Here is a 16601-nt window from a genome sequence, read left to right as displayed (position 1 = left end):
GCTCAGCCAAGTCAAACTTCCCCCGTCTGCGCTCCAATGCTCTCGGGGGAAGCCATTCCTTGGCAGTGGCGAGGAAGATGTCGAAGACTTGGCTGAGGATGTGCATATCCTGACCACAGTGACCCCATGGACTGAGGGGCCCCAGCTCAGCCCCATGGGTCCCAGGATTGGGACAGCCCCTGCCCAGCACACACTGAGGGGAAGCACTGGGGCAGGAGCAGCTCTGCTGGACTTGGGGGGCACAGCCTGCACTACTGAGCCATCCCCCAATCTGTGAGCAGGTCTCTCCATGCCCATCAGCCACGGGATACTTTGAATTTCTGTCATTGAGTCCCTACAGGACTTCAGCACGGGCAAGAGCCGGGCTAAAGGGCTGTGGGGAGGCAAACCCCATCCCGAGGGGGGTTACCCTGACAGAGACCCTCGCTGCGTACCTCGGTCCCTGCTTATGCTTGGCTTGAACCAGTACCGCGAGGTGTCCATCACGAACTTCATGGTGGGCTGCCCAGTCCCGAGGGGACCTGTAAGAGACCATGGGGTGTGAGGGCCAGCAAGGGACCCAAAAGCTGCACAGGAGCCATCGCCAACAGGACAGGGCCCAGCAGAGATGGGTCTCTTTCAAGCCAGACAGGGCTGAAATTCTTTTTTTAAAAAACCTTTTGATCAGACCATCCTCCCTGCTCTCAGAGTAATTAATCCTCCATGTAATTATCTCTCTTGGCAGGCGGCGATGGGACACAGAAAGGCCCAGCCCAGCCCTGCACAAGCCCATGGACCATGGGTTTGCACCAGCTCAGGATCTGACCCAAAGCTCCCCTGCTTTTCCCATAATAATCCCAATTAAAACCCCTGCCCTGGCGCTGCCTCTGCTGATCTCCGAGAACAATAACTTCAGTGTGTGCCCTGAATGAGGGACCTGACAGACACTGGTGTCTGTAGACGTCCTCCAGAGCAAACTGGGACTCTAATCCCCACTCCCCTCCCATCCTGGACCCACAAACAGGTACGAAATGACGGGATTATGGCCCTCATTCTCAGGTGCTCTAAATCTGTTTATCTGCATCTCCTTGAGGGGACCGGAGTGTTTCTGCCATGGGAGAAACTGGATCCACAGGCAAACCCCCATGGCCAATGCGGGGTCACCAGCAAAGAGCCAGAGACCACCGCAGAGCCCAGCAGCCCCGTGGGGACGCAGTGAGGACCCCCCGTCCTTCACATTGACAAACCAGAGCAGGAACCAGCACTCACTCCCCTTCCCTGACAGCTGTTGGGGTCTCCATCTCCATCCCTCCCAGACCTGCCCCACGGAGGGGATGCTCACCATCTGGGGCGCAGGACAGCGCTGGTGCCGACAGTGCAGCGTTCAGGCCACCGAGCCTCGGGGGGCCGCTGGGTGGAGGGCTCTGCTTGGTGATGGCTGGGGGGGCTCTAGGCAGCCCCAATGCTTCCTCTGCCTGCTGCAGGCACCCGTTGACCAGCAGCACCGGGATTTCGGCCGCAGAGCTGAGGATGGAGGGAGGGCAGCTGCTGGCTTGGCCCTTTGGGGACAGGGAGGCTTTGGGGGAGCAGGCAGCCACAGGCTGGGGGAGGCTCAGCCCAAAAGGTTCCTCAGAGCGAGACCCGGTGGTGGCAGGGGATGGACAGGGGCTGGCGGGGGACGCGCAGGCAGCGGGGTGAGCGTCCGAGTCGTCGTGGTGGAGAGAGTGGGTGCTGCTGTAAGAGAGAGTAGGGGGATCAGTGGGGTCATTTGGGACACAACACCCCGACAGAGACCGCATCAACCCCATGAACCATTGACTCCTTGAGGAAGGAGGTGTGGGATGGCAGAATTGGGGTACCCGTCCCATGCCACTTTCATCCCCATCATCACCCTCCGGCCAGGGCACGCAGTGGCATTTCCCATTTACCTGCCAAGGATGTAACTGGTGTCGGAGCCAGGGCTGGTGGACAGCAGGGAGATGTGGCTGCTCCTCTGCGCCCTCACCACCTGCACTGGCCTCAGCAGTGCGTCCAGGCCCGGGGAGGAGCCGGGGGTGTCGGGGCCATAGGAGATGCTGTTGGTCTGTGCAGCTGTGCATGGCCGGGGCACAGCCACGCATTCGGATGCTTTGCTGCTGGTCGGGGACACGGCGCGGCTTCGGGTGCCCAGCCGGGGGCTTGTGGGTCTGGGGGAGCTCGAGAAAACCAGGCTCCCTCCAATCCCCCCTTTTTGGGGCAGGAAGCCGTTGCCCTGGGGGGACCTTGAGATTGGGGTGGCTGAAGGGCTGGGTGGGCCCCGCAGCAGCACGGGCTGAAGGGCTGGGTGGGCCCCGCAGCAGCACGGGACTCAGGGCACTGCCAGGCGTCATCTCGATGTATTTAATGTCTGCAGGGAGAAAGAGGAGGTCGTTACCGAGTCTGTGCATGAGTTCGGTTCATTAGCTAAGCTCCAGGGGACACCCACGTCTCTGTCTTCTTACTATTAATTTTGGCTCTGATTTGTCAAAATCTCTCTGCAGGGGGGTGGGCCCCGCAGCAGCACGGGACTCAGGGCACTGCCAGGCGTCATCTCGATGTATTTAATGTCTGCAGGGAGAAAGAGGAGGTCGTTACCGAGTCTGTGCATGAGTTCGGTTCATTAGCTAAGCTCCAGGGGACACCCACGTCTCTGTCTTCTTACTATTAATTTTGGCTCTGATTTGTCAAAATCTCTCTGCAGGGAGACGCTGTGTAGCCAGACGCTGGCCTTCATTAAGCCACTATGAGGGCCGATTTCCTCACAGACACCGAGCCCCCATGACATCCCCGGTGCTGGAAGGGCGCCAGCACCCACGGCCACATCTCATAGTGCAGACCCACCCTTGCGAGCACCACACGGCTGGGGCCTGCTGAGACCTGTGGTGAGCGGGGCTGTTCCCTGCTGGGACCTGCAGCAAGTGAGGGTGTTCCCGGCCGGGTGTACCTGACTCACGGTGAAACCATCCGGCTACTCCCCGGGCTCGGGGGGTGCCCATGGTAGAGGTGCATGGCCCCACACGCCCCCTGGGCTGGCTGGGCACAGCAGCATGAGGGACCCTCTGCCTTTTAGAGGGTGTCTTTTAGCCAGAGACACCCAGATTTGGTTTCAGGGCTTGCAGTGATGGTGAATTCACCGCCTCCCCGGGGAAGCCGTTGGTGGTTCATCACCTCCGCCTCCCTTCGAGCCCGAACGTGCCCAGGTTTGTTTTCAGCTCCTGGCTCTTGCCCTGCCATAGAGTTCACTAAAGCTCCTCTTCTTAAAGAGAGGGAAAAACCTCTGCTGCAGCAATGGAAAACTGCTTTGAACAGCCCTGAGCGCCCTGACATGGACGTAGCCTGCTTTGTCACTGCCCTGAGTATGGCTGGCAAGGACAGAGCAGCTGCAGACCCCATTCACAGTGAGAAAAATATCTGGGCATGGAGCTCCCCCTCCACAGCAGCTCTAGCGCCTGTTCCCAGAGCCACACGGGCCTGGGATCAGCCACAAACCCAGCAGCAGCCCTTTACCAGATGCTTTTTGTCAGTGTCTCCCTCAAATGGGGAAGAGAAACAGGGATTTTAATTGTCCTTTAAAGAAATAACCCAAAAGCATCTGCACCCTACATTAATGAGGCCCTTCGCCTCTTACTGCTCTGCCTTCGCTCCTGCTTATCAGGTGTGGTCAAACCTCAAATATTTGCCCAAGACCTCGGCAAGTTTTCCAGCACCAAGGAGTGGCAAAAGCACCGCAAACACTGAGAGCAGCTGTCACGCAAGAGAGACACCCTCCTCCCTGCAGGAACAGTCAAGGGAGGCGGTGACCCCCACGAACGGCGTCTCCTATTGCCACAGCATCTCTTGTGGTTTCCATCAGCTGAGAACAAGCCCCTCCTGGGCCACTGATCCCCATCACTGGTCTCCTGCCAGCCCTCACATTAAGCGACAATGCTTGCAGGCAAAAAAAAAGAGGGGTGCAAATGACTCAGAAAGTGCAGTGGGGCCCCATGGAGCCAGGGGGAGAAAAGGAGACAGGAGCCCAATAGGAGCGATGCCGGTGAGGTGGGAGAGGGAAGGTGGGTGAACGGGGATGCTGTGCAGAAAGGAGGGGTTTGCCTAGAAAAAGAAGAGCTGTCAAAAGAAAATGAATGCTGAAGCGAGTCTTTTCCCACTGTATCCAGGGCCAGGTTTCCAGATGTTCACTTCTGCACTCGGAGACAGATTTCCAAAGCCACGAGCATGCTACCTGCCCCCGGCCTCCGAGCACAGCGCCTGGCAAGAGGCGTCCGAGTCCGCAGCGAGGGCTCGGGATGAGTGGGATTATCTTCCCTACCTTTAACATCTGACCTTCCTCTGGGAAGAGTCTTGGGGACAGATTTTCCAGGTATTTTGAGGTCTAAAGACACAGGTAGGCAACAAGGCTTTTGAAAAGCAGTGAGGATGAATCTTTAGGCACTGAAACACCGCAGACCAGCCTGTCCTCCAACTCACCACAACTGCGCTGTCTGCAGGTATTGACACATGCACGGTGCTGAGCAGCTCACACACACAAGAAGATCCCCAGGGACAGGTGCCTGGATCAGCAGCAGCACCCAGCAGAGCTTTGGGGAGCAGGGATGATGGAGGTGTTGTGAAAGGGTTCACGTAAGGCGTGGAAGCAGGAAGAACACCCCATGTGTGCCAGGTTTGCTGCTGGAGGAGCACATGAGCCCTGGGAGAAGAATTTCCCTGGCAAAGGGGCTGGAAACGCGCAAGCGGGGCGGTTGTGTAAGGATCAGCCCAGGGCTCTGGAAATCTGGCTGGAATTGAGCCTGGGAATGGCTCCACGGCCCCGAGGCTCTGCGGCGAGGACGAGCACACTGTGCACATCACACCCTGCAGCCAGGGCCTGCCTCCAGTCACTGCCCGTAATGGTTTGGATTGGGTGTTTTCTGGGAGCTGCAAGTCCCATTTCATTAGAAATGAACAAACAGGGGTTGAATTAAAGCTGTTCCCCTGGTGTCTTTTGGCCCTGCTGAGAGAGCTGAACACAAGACATTTTGGAAGGGCTGGGACCAGGGCCACCCCAGCACATGCATGTCCAGCAAAGAGCCTGGGTCCACAGTCTATGCTCCTGCTGCTTTCCATGAATCCCTGACCTCAGGGGACAGCATCCCACACTGATCCAAATGGCGACGGCAGGGGATGCCACTGATGCCCATTGCCAACCCAGGAGCGCAGGGCCTCATCCTGCCCACAGCCGAGGGGGCTGCATGCCTGGCCACCCTGCCCTGGGCTCCCCTTTGCCTCTGGCAGAGGGAATTCACCATGGATCTCATCAGGGATCTCACCAGGCTGTGCCACACAACTGGCACCATTTGCCTCACCTATTGCCTCTGGCTCCGGTTTCTTGGTGGCAGCAACGTCACCCTGAAACGTGCGCTGGACCACGTCCTTCCCTGGCTCACACGTGAGCGGCTGAAAGGTGGGGTCGATTTCAAGGATCAGCTGGTTGAGGCTCTCAATGGATATGTCCAAGGTAGGGGACACCAGGTGATCCGTGCCAGCATCCTCCTCCTCCTCCGGCTGCTGGGAGGCTGTGGGTCTGTCCAGGGGCGTATCCCGCTGCCCCATCCCCTGTGTGTGAACGGCCTCATGCCCAAACTGGGGGTGGGCTCCACACAGCCCCCCGCCGGGCAGCGTTGTGGGTGGCTCAGCCCAGCCCTGCGGTGAGAAGTAGCCGCAGTTCATTGCCGAGCAGCCCGGGTACCCCGGCGGGCGCAGGGTCCTGCTTTGCTCCCGCGACGAAACGCACACGGTCTGTCCAACGCGCAGCACGTGGTTCTGCATGACCTGCGACATGGCTCGGGTTTTGGGCTTGGTGGCTTGGAGTCCAGAGAAACCTTTTCCCTCCTCCTCTCTCCAGCAGGGACCTGGAGCCCTTCTTCAGCCTGAAAGAATCTGAGGAATGCAGAGAGGAGCGGTTACACAGCCATGCCCCGGGCAGGAGCCGACATCAGCGGAAAACTCTATAAAAATCAGGGATTTGGAGCGCAAAGCTGGAATTCAGCTCATAAGAAAACAGCTCACCCCGGGTGCCTTCCCACCCCCCAGCCCTGCTCTTGGTGCCACCGTGCATCCGGGCAAGTGCAGGGGGATTCATTTACAGCAGCTTCTCAGGATTCAGAGGCCTAAAAACTGCATTTGTCCTTGTTTGCTTATTTTTTTGGTTAAGAATGAAATGAAGCATCAGGCTCGCAGCTTTTGCATGGGATGCCGACCCTGGGAAGCCGCCCGCAGAGGCGATGGCAGGCAGCGAGCCCATCCGAGGGGGTGTTTCGTGCAAGGAGAGCCGAGCCCTGGCAGCCTGGGTGTGCGGCCGCTTTCCCAGCCCAGGCGCTGCTCGAGGAATCCGGTTGCTGTTACACTTTGAATACGCCCTGGCTTTGCTATAGATAGAAAGTAGGGTTTTTTTAATTTGCTGTTAAAATAAGCCCACAGCAGAGGAAGTTTCTCTTGAGGGCCTTGAGACAAGGTCTCAGGAGATAGTTTCAAGGTGGGGGATTTGTCTGACTGCAAACATGTGGGGTCCCCCCTCCTGTAACCCCCATGGCAGCCAAAACCTAAAAACATCTCAGTGCTTCGGGATGTCAAAGCCAAGCGTGTTCCCCATGGCTATACTGCATGGAGACGTGCCCAGTCTCTCCAGTCCTTGGGGAAGGCAGCACTGGGGGGGACCAATGAGCCAAATGCTCGAAGAGAGGAGCTAATCCCACAGCTCAGGGCTCCTCCTCCCCATCCTGCGTGGATGGAGAGTGCAACACACACAAACATGGGGCTACACGTATGAAAACATTTGTCCTTGCCTGCGATAGCCGTGAATGAGTGCCTTATTCACTCGCTATCTCGGGCTGATTAACGATGGAGTCAGAGGATGAAGGCAGAGCCACGTTGCTGCGGGGCACCGGTCTGTGCCTCCCGCGGGCGAGGGCAGGGTGCCGGCGCGGTGCGTCACGTCTGGAGCTCCGTGACTAACACTGGGTGCCGAGAGCGGTTACCAGGACGGCTCAAAACAGGCTGGCATTGCCCTCGGTGAGTTGTATAACCTCCAAAAAGCCTCTCATTGCTGGACAAAGGGACACCCAGAAGAGCCCAGACTCATGAAAACCAAGCCGTTGCGGTGGGATCCCGGGTTGGTGTCTGCCCGCTCCCGTGTCCCATCTTGGGCACACGTGTGCTGTGATGCCACGGGCACTGCTGCACGGTGCGAGGCTGGGAGGGAGCGTTGGTTAAATAAAGACGAGTCATCCCAGGTCAGAAACACTAGCTGGATGGAGGGAAAATCGGATTCTCCCCTGGGGAGCAGAGCTGCCTGGCTCCAGTCAGCGGCCACGAGACAAGGCTGGTTTTAATTTAAGTAGGTACAGAAATAACGTGCGGTATGCATGAACTGGGGCTGCCGGAGATCCAGGAGCATGCACGCAACAGCTTCCCTCGCTCTTGTACTCCTGCCCCAAGTTTTTGATCTCTCTCATGCCTGGTGCTGCCAGAATCAGCCTCCAAACCCCACTTCTCCTCCCTTCCCCTCTCTGGGTTGCAGCGAGATCTCCCGGGCTCCTCGCAGGAATTTCAAGCCTTGGCTGAGGCTCTGCTGCTCGGGGGCACAAAGGAAGGGCTGGGGCAAGGGTGGTAAATCACGGGGTGGCCGATAGCCACACCATGGCCCTGGCCCCAGTGGGATCGCAGCCCTGGCAGGGGCAACCCCAGACCTCATGGGCTGGGCTGGCTCAGCCAAGCTGGGAGCACTGGATGTACTGGAGCACTGGGAAGGAGCTGGGATGTTGGAGCTTGGGTGAGGATAAAACAAGAAGAAATGGCAATACGCTGGCCACAAAGACAGCTAGAGTGGTTTAGGGCTGGGCTGGGCACTACATGAGGGACAGACACTCTCTGTGAGCCCCTCTGCCCTCCCCAAAATGGGAGGAGAAAGAGAATAAGGGAGAGAGACTCACGAGCTGGTAAAGAAAACTAAAACAGGTTTAGCAAAACAATAACAATAACATGAAAAGATAATAACATAAATATGAAAATGAACTGGGACAACTGGAAATTACAGTCTCTGGAAACAGGCTGTGGACAAGAATTGCCCTCAAGATGAAAAAGCCCCAGATTTTGAATGAAGTCAGACACAGTCATAAATGCTCGCTACCTGCTGCACCAAGGGACCCCGCTTGGTTCAGCCCAGTAACCCCAGTGTTTCCCTCCACCCCCAGCCCAGTCCCGCAGGCAGCCCCTGATATGGAAACACCAAACACCCAGGTACAGTAAAAAGGAGCTGGGCTGGGGGTGCCAGGACTGGGACCAGAGCTGCAGCACCTCAGGGGGTGTGGGGAGGTGGGAGGGAGGGCGCTGGGTGCCTCCCTGGTGGTGGCAGGGGAATGGGGTGCCCTGGGGCCAGGGCTGTGGCAGGCACACCCCAGGGGTGCGATAATGCCTGCACACCCATCCCAACCCGAGGGGCACCTCATGGCCCAGCCACAGGGACCCAGCCCCTGGGTCCTGCACCTGGCAATGTCCCTGGCTGTGGGGCCGTGTCCTGGCTCCGGCTGCTGGAGCACGGTGGGATCGGTGCGGATCCAAACCCCAGCTTTCTCTGTTCCCAGACCCCAGCTCTGCCCCAGGCTTCAGCTGATCGGGGAAGGTGATGGCCATGTCCAAGCGCTGCTGCTCAGCTGTGGACGCCAAGGCCTGGCCGTCCCAGTGCTGTTATTTGGAGCTCAGACACCCAAGCCGTGACTCAGCCTCATTCCCCAACGGTGCAGACCCCAAAACAGCAAACCCAGCTGCCAAGTTGGGTTGTTTTGAGCCTCCCAATGACAAGGCTGCTGCCCAGCCCTGCTCTAGGGAAGGCGGAGGGCATTGCTGGGGCACTCAGGGCTTGCAGACCTCGTTACCCACGGCTTAATTACTGCTGGAGCCTGGGGCGACTTGCCCAGGTTGGCAGGGTGTGCTGATGGGGTTGAGGAAAAGAGTTGCCATGGTTGTGCTGTGTTTTGCCTGCAGAACAGGGCGCAGCACTATTGTATGGCAAATATTAACACAGCTCCAGCTACGGGGGAGTCGGGGCACCTGGAGCCGGGGACAGCCCTGCCAAGGTCTGGGGGGACAAGAAGCTCGAGGAGCAGGCAGCAAGGAGAGCATCTCTAGAAGAGGGTGTCTGTCCAAAACCAGGCTAAGTTAGCTCATCCTGGGGATATCTGAGATGAGCGACAGGAATCTGAGGCTTTCCAGACACCACCGAGCTCCTGGGAGCACCAGCCTGGGGTTTTCCCACTTAAGACCCAGGGCACACCTCACTCCCTCCCAGCATGGAGCCTCCACACAATCACCCCCATGTTCTGATGCAAGGACAGATCCCCAGGACCTTGGTTTTGGTTTCACAGCATCCCTTGACACTGATCCCAGCCCCGAGGCTTTGGCCTTGCCTTAGGGACACACGACTGTACCAAAAACCTTGGCTAATGCACAGAGAGCAGCTTTTCCTCCCCACACCAACCACTGCCTCCAGCCACTCGCACTCCTCGCTACCACGTGGCGTTTTATTGCTGTGACCTCTCTGCACTTCACCACAGCCTCCCACGGAAAAGCTGGGTGCGCACACGCAGACACGCTCACACCCTGATTTCTATGGCTGAGCTTGCTCAGGGAACGAAGCATTGCACACCCCTCGTACAGATGTGAGCCACTGGAAATCCTAAACAGGCGTCCAGCTCTGAGTGAATCAGAAAGCTAATTGCTAATTAAATAACCCCCGCAGACTGCTGGGGAGAGTCCACAACCTCAGCCCCAGCAATAAGCACAGTCCCACACCATTTCCCACAGAGCAGAAGCCCCTTCCCCAGGATAACACCCAAGCAGCATCGCTTGGGCAGGATGCCCATGCCGGGGCTTTTCCCAGGGCTCTGATTTCTCCCAGGGAGAAATTTCCCCCAAGGAACAAGCGCAATCACCAGCTAAATCAAAGCAGCCGCAGAGGAAAGAGAAGTGGTGGGAGAAAGGAACCAGTGCAAACTGTGAAGAATTAAAGGGAAAATGAGACACAGAAAAAGTCGAGGCAGCCCCTAAAATCCACACTTATTGGGTACCTGAGCCGCGTCCCCTCTCCTGTGCCCACTCTTCCTGCGATGCCTTCACCAACACCTGAGCTCCACAGCCAGCACTGGGCGAGGGCTGCGGGATTTAACGGAAGCCCGGTCCCTCCCACCTGGGCTGAGCTCTGCTCGCAGGGCGCAGCCCCACCGGGGCCAGGTGCGATGGGGGGAGCCCCGGACCGGGGCACTGCAACCCCCCCAGAGCACAGCTGAGGGCAGGGGCTGCTCAGGACCGCAGCTTTCAGCTGGGGCAGGGGGAGCTGCTGGGAGCGCCTGAGGGGGTGATGCTGTGGCTGCCAAACCCATACCCTGCCCCTGCGACTCCACACAGGACCCCAAAATGAGCACCTGGCCATGGCGTGGGCCCCCTCATAGCATAGAGGAGGACAGGGATCATGCTGCAGCCTTGTTTGCTAGGGCTATGTGTGAAAGTGGATGAAAAGGGGAAAAAAAGGCACAGGGCTCCTCTGCAGCCGTGGGCTCTCCCTGCTCCTCTCTGGTGCAAAGGGACAGAAATGATGTCCCATCATGGCTGGGGACAATGGAGGCTGCTCGGGCAATCCCAGTGTGCCCACACCCCCAGCACCATTACCTGACTGGTGTTAAAGGCAAGCGTGTCCCTAACTGGTGTTTGCACAGCGGTCAGCCCTGCCTGCTGCACGAGGCATTCCCGCCTCGGGAAGGGACGATGATCAATAATCCTCAAACTTATTTTTGATTGCTGCACATTGTGGCTCAAGGGTTTCTTCCAGTGGGCATGGAGCCACGCAGCAACCTTGAAAATCATGTATCTGAAATACCCTTTTTCAAGGAAACGGCCTATTCCGCTGCCCATAAATGCTGTTGGCTTACTGCAACATTGCCACACCGCTCAGGGACGCTTTGAAATGTCCGATTTTATCAGGAAACACACCATATAAACTCCCTTCCTCTAAATTCCTTGATCTGGCTTTACGATCTTCCCAACGTTTTCTTTACGATCCGTGGCTGTTTCTCCCTCCCCATACACCCCTGGGTAAACAGCGTCCCACGCTGCAGCACAGCCCCGTCCCATGCTGTGCCATGGCCCCATCCCACAACGGCTGCAAGGTTGTGTCAGGGCCCTCGCACTGAGCATCCTTTGCTAACGTTAACTTGCCCAGCGATACTCCAATGAACACGAAGCTGTTCGCTGTGTTTTACATCCCGTCCTGCTGTCCCCAGAACGATGGGATTTTGTCTCCGTGGGTATCGGATCACTGCTGCTATTGGCACTGGCAAAGCCCAGCTGAAATCCCGCGTTGCTGTTTTAGTGCTGCTTTCACTGTGCAGCGCAGATATTCACGACTCGGTGCCTCTCCACGTGCATTGTGCAAGGCAGTGGGGATGTCCTGTAGGGGCAATTGCTATAGAAAACAGCTCCTTTGGTGCAGCGCCTCCCTGGACACTGATGCAAACACGAGCATGGAGATATTGCAAGATCCCTCCCAAAAAACCCCACCATTGTCCCTTGGCTTCGACTTTGCTGGTTTTGCAGCGAAGCCAAGGTGCACAGGGGCTCCTTTGCTGAGCCATCTCAGCTTCCTCACAGTCTCCATGTGCGTGGACGATTAATGGGAAATAATTAATGAGTTGCACAGAGGGCTCGTCAACACAGCAGGGGGTTCTGCAGCGCCCTGGCGGGTCACAGACCACCCCCATGCAGCATGGGTGTAAAATCTGCTTGCAATGGGGTTTCATGACCCCAGCTCCAACCCAGCTTAAGCCGAATTTCCTGAGGATGTGTTGTATTTAAGCAGCAATGCCTGGAGAACCACACGTCAACCAACTGTGAGATGAAAAACCCCTCCAGGAACAAGGCTCTGTGTTGCCCTGGGTTTTCCCACCCTGAAGGGCCCAAACTTTGTTGGCAAACAGCATTGCTGCACACAACGCGTCCCTCAGTGCTGGAAATGCATCGTCGTGTGGTGGGGTAAGACCATGGACACGCAGCTCCTCTGAGGTAGAATGGGGTAGGGGGTTACCGGCCAAAAATAAAGGCTGCGAAAGTAAAGAATGAAACTTTATGTCAGGGACAGCAGAGGCAGACAGCCATGCCGGCAGGGTCACATATGCTTTGTAAATGTGTGGTTACTTGTTTCTGGAGTTTGAGCACAATAACCACGCAGATATCAGTGAGCTGACACCAACATAAAAGAGCGTTTGCAGAGGAACAAATAATGGTTATGAATAAGAGTTGGGAGCGTTTCCCTGGAATGCAGCTGTGTCAATGAGGAGAAAAGGTTAAAAAATCCCTGTAGTTGTCACCTCCACCTGTGAGCAGGGCAGGAAGCACTGCTGTCTTCCTCCATCCTCCTCCTCCTCAGCCCCCAGCCTTTCTCCCTCCTCTGGGCCTTCAGAAATGAATAAAACATGATGAGCGCTGAAATACTCACCTGGAAACGCCTGGACCCCCCCGGCTGCCCAGGGGTGTGGGGATGGGGACAGGACCGTGGGCACCCACCAAGGTCTGGAATTGGGTCCCATTGCCACCCCCAAACACCCCCAGGGACACCCCGAGCCCAGCCAGCTCCTTCTTTTGGCACCCAGCACCGCTTGGCGATGCCTGAAACATCCAATACTGCTTGCCACGGTGTGAGCCGTGCAGTGGAGGGGACTCAGGGACAGCGATGCTGGGAACACGCTGGGTGGGAGCCCCTCACACCTCCACCAAACCCAGTCCTGGCAGGGCCGTTTCCACAGCCACGTGCGGCAGCAGAGCCCTCGCCGTTCCTCGGGCAGTGCCGGGTGAGTCACCCCTTTTCTGGGAACCGCAAAACACATTTACTCAGCAGGGTGACGAGGCCCCTTGCTTCCCCCCAGGGGATGTTAATCAGCCTCTTCTGACTGAAAAAGGGACGGTTTGTTTTCCAGACCATACAGTTATCATTTTCGTTGACTGAAATTGCAAACCAACGCCGTGCCCGGGAGCAGCGGTGAGAGCCAGAGACGGCCACAGGGCAAGGAAAGGGATCAGTCCCCCCTGTGCCCCCCGAACCCATGGATGTGTCGGTGCAGGGGGAACTGAAAAGCCCCTGCCATGGCCCCGAGCATGCCAGGGCACGGGTTGGGCGGCAGCAGAGCTCCCCAGATCTGCCCGCACGTGTTGGGTTGTGCCAGGGCTGCGGCAGCCGACGAGGGGAAAACCACTGACGTCAGGAGATGGGATGGGGCCCTAGAGCTGCCCCGTGGAGCTGAGGTGGCCGCAGGGGTGGTTTCTGCAGGAATTACCTTGCTGTGGGGCTGGAGCACTAAGAAAACCCCTTTTTTGGCCAGTGCTGGGGACACCGGTAGTTTACCATGTGCAGATGAGCTATGGACAAACCCAGAAGAAGATAGGGACAGAGGCTCCCTGCTCCAAAGGCACTGAGGTGTTGTACAGCACATCATGGGGTCTTCCAAGCCACTGTCACCCAGGACACACACCTTTGATTTCTCTGTGGTGTTTGCTCAGAGACTGGGGACGTTAAAGCCAGCAAAAGAGCACAGGGCAGCTCTCTGCAGCGTGCACCAGCAGCTTGCATTTTGCTCTCAAAACTGCAAAATCTTAGAGATTTGATTCTTCTTAACAGCAAACGCAGCTTTTCACTGACCATTTCCAGCAAGAAAACCTCGCATGGGGAATATCTCCTCCATGTCGCCGTGGGGCGCGATGCTGCAGGCAGCGCAGCTGTGGCACGTGGCAGCACCCACCCGCCAGAGGCTGGGACGTCACGGTTCAAAACGTTCCTTGGAAAGACACTTCATCTACCCCGGATGCAGGCGTGAACAACCCCACAGTGATGTGAGACTGAGTGAATCATGGAGACACCTGGCTCTCCAGCGCAGATGTGTTTTGGCCTGTGCCAAGTGACGCCGTTGCTGTGCAGGTCATCATCATCATCACCATCACCATCACTACCACCGTGCAGGTCATCATCATCATCACCATTCCCATCGCTGTGCAGGACACCATCGCAGTTGGGGGCTGGCTCTGGAGGCCACTGCTGCCAGTGGGGTCCCAGGGACCCTCAGTGGGGCTGCTCAAAGGGGTCTGCAAGCCGGGGCTCTCAGGTGCTGGAGGACACCTCTCATTAACTCAACAAGGATGCAAAGGCTGGTGACTGTGGGCTGACAGAAGATGTCCCAGTCCCAGTGTGGAGCCATAACATCGTATTTTGGAGGAGCAGCGACGTTCCCTCCCCTCTCATTGCCACAGCTGGGTCTCTGGGAGCCTGCTTCTCCATCCAGCACTGCTGCAGGCTCTGCTCTCAGGACACCTCCTGGGATGGATGGTTAGTGATAGCTCAGTGGTCCTCAGTGCAGGTTCCACAGTCCTGCACATGCTCAGCGACATGGGGCTGTGGAGATGCTACCTTGGAAAAAGCCCCACGCTTGGAGCCATTGCAGCAGCTATCAGCGCTAAATCCCAGGGATTTCGGAGGAGGTTGCCCTGGTCACTCCAGCACTTGCCGGCAGCAGTTGTGAGCTGCAAGCTCAAGCCATGGGAGAAAACAGAGCATGGTCAGCAGTAAGGGATCCCCTGCACCCAGGTGAAACCCTGTGGTCAGTTTGGTTGGTGCAGCTCATGTGCTGTGGGTAGTTACACACAAGATTTTGGGAAAGGGGATTAGTGGGGCTGCTCACGCTGCAACCACTGTAAGGAAACCCAGTGGGATGGCCCCTAAACCCAGGCTGTGCACAGCACCTGCAGACGGAGATGAAGGCATCGCCTCCTCTGTGCTCGCGTGTTTGCTCCCATGGCCACTCAGCAGAAGCGTTTCTGCATGCACTGACAGGGACATTAACCTCTGAGCTGAAGCTGTCGCCAGCTTTCAGCTCAGTAATCATGGCAAAGTTCCCTCTCCGGGGCAGATTTGCCTGAGGTTTCGTGGTGGGTGGAAGAAGAAATGGAAATGAAATCCATCCTCCCTGCCACAGAGCTGCATTTTAAACCAATGTCACCAATTTTCCCCTTTCCAGGAATGAGACTCCTGCAACCCCAGGGCACGGAACCATGAAACGGCTTTTGTCTCGTAGCTGGCGTCTTCCTTATCGAGATGAAGCCAAGGAGAACAATTGCTTTCCACACTCGCTTTTCCTCTGTAATCAGCTTTGTTTGCTCATGCCGCAATACCCCAAGCCAGCGACTGATAGGGATTGGCAATGCAGGTGAATTGCACCCATATTTGTTCAACGGAAAAACCTGTAAACCTCACTGCAGCCAAGGCAGGGAGAGGATTCTGGGCACAGGCAGCGGTGTTAAATACTGCTCTTATTGCTAATAGCAGGGGTGAGTAGGAATGAAAGCGGGGACAGCACAGGAAGGGGAAAGGCAGAGCCAAGGTGTGTTGAGGGCCTCCGGATGGGCGCAGCAGCAAAGGCTGCAGAAGAATGGGCTGATTATTGTGGGTTTACTGGGATGAAGTGGGCAGGAGCAGTGAGATCAGTCAGAATCACTGGGGCTGGAGGGATGCCAGGGGCTGGGAGCGGGACTGGGCAGTGCTGCAGATGTGCAGCTGCCTCCGCGGCCATGCACGGGTGGGCCATGCACCGCTCCATCCTAAAATGGCTCAAAACCCCACAAATCTGCAGCAGCCTTTGAGGGGCTGAGGATTAAGCACTCAGCCTCCGTTCCCAGGCCTCCTCTGGCAGAAGAGTCGGGATGTCCTCTCTCAGGATCCGTTTTCCACACTGAGCCACGCGCTGGCCATGCAGGAGGCGCTCAAGCGGTCCCTGGAAAGCGGCATCTTCCCTTGGCACCCCTGGGCACGCTCCATGCTCCACTGCACGGCGACTGCCCTGCGTGCTCGCTCTGCCTCTGTCCACAGCCCAGGGATGCAGTGGGACTGCTGGGGTGGGCTCCTAATCCAGCAGACCCCGGGACAATGAAACCACATTTGTGTGATGGGGGCATCGCAAAGGGCTGACTCACAGCTGCAGGCACTTGTCACGCCCAAGGCATTTTGATACTTATGGAAGCATTTTGATATTTATGGATGGCCAGCAGGGCCAAATGCTCTGTGTGCTTCCTCCACACCTTGTCCTGGTTTGCGGTGCCCTTGCTGCAAGGGATGGAGCCCTGCGAGGACAGACTCCTGCAAGGGACAGACCTTGTCCCCACGCGGGTGCCAGGCTGGGCCATCTCTCAGTGAAAGAAGCATCTCCTTGTCGTGGGCAAAGCTCTGGACACGAGTCCTGTCTGTTGCTGTCCCACATGCTCCTGCAATGGTTTCTGCTGGGGCTCTGCCCTTGACTCAGGGATGTAAAGGACTCAGACTGGGACAGCCAGGCCATGGCCACAGCTCACAGCAAAGCATGAGCCCCCCGAAGCCCCCTCTGCAGGGCAAGCAAACACCTATCAGACACCACTTTGTTAAAAAACTCCTAATTTTGACTGAGGAAACGCATCGCTCTTTCTCTTTCAAATCCTCACCTCCGCTATTGTCCAAAGCTTCAGGAAAAGGAAAGAGAAGAGGCCCCGCAGTTCCTTCCTGCGTG

The 16601-nt window shown here is 57.2% G+C and overlaps 1 protein-coding gene across 1 annotated transcript; it reads right to left on the bottom strand.

Annotated features, from left to right (window-relative positions):
- Positions 1–434: 434 nt before the first annotated feature.
- TNS4 (tensin 4) lies at positions 435–5814 on the bottom strand (the record flags this gene model as incomplete). Its single annotated transcript, XM_010186802.1, has 5 exons — positions 5340–5814; positions 2230–2365; positions 1908–2165; positions 1322–1713; positions 435–521 (listed from the first exon to the last, which is right to left on the bottom strand). Coding segments are annotated over exons 1-5 (1348 nt in total), but the record flags the coding sequence as incomplete, so codon positions are not given.
- Positions 5815–16601: the final 10787 nt, after the last annotated feature.

This window comes from Mesitornis unicolor, unplaced genomic scaffold (genome assembly GCF_000695765.1).
Source record: "Mesitornis unicolor isolate BGI_N332 unplaced genomic scaffold, ASM69576v1 scaffold8406, whole genome shotgun sequence".
NCBI classification, from domain to species: Eukaryota; Metazoa; Chordata; class Aves; order Mesitornithiformes; family Mesitornithidae; genus Mesitornis; species Mesitornis unicolor.
Note: the sequence above shows the minus strand (reverse complement) of the source record. Positions and strands in the feature narration are given on the sequence as shown.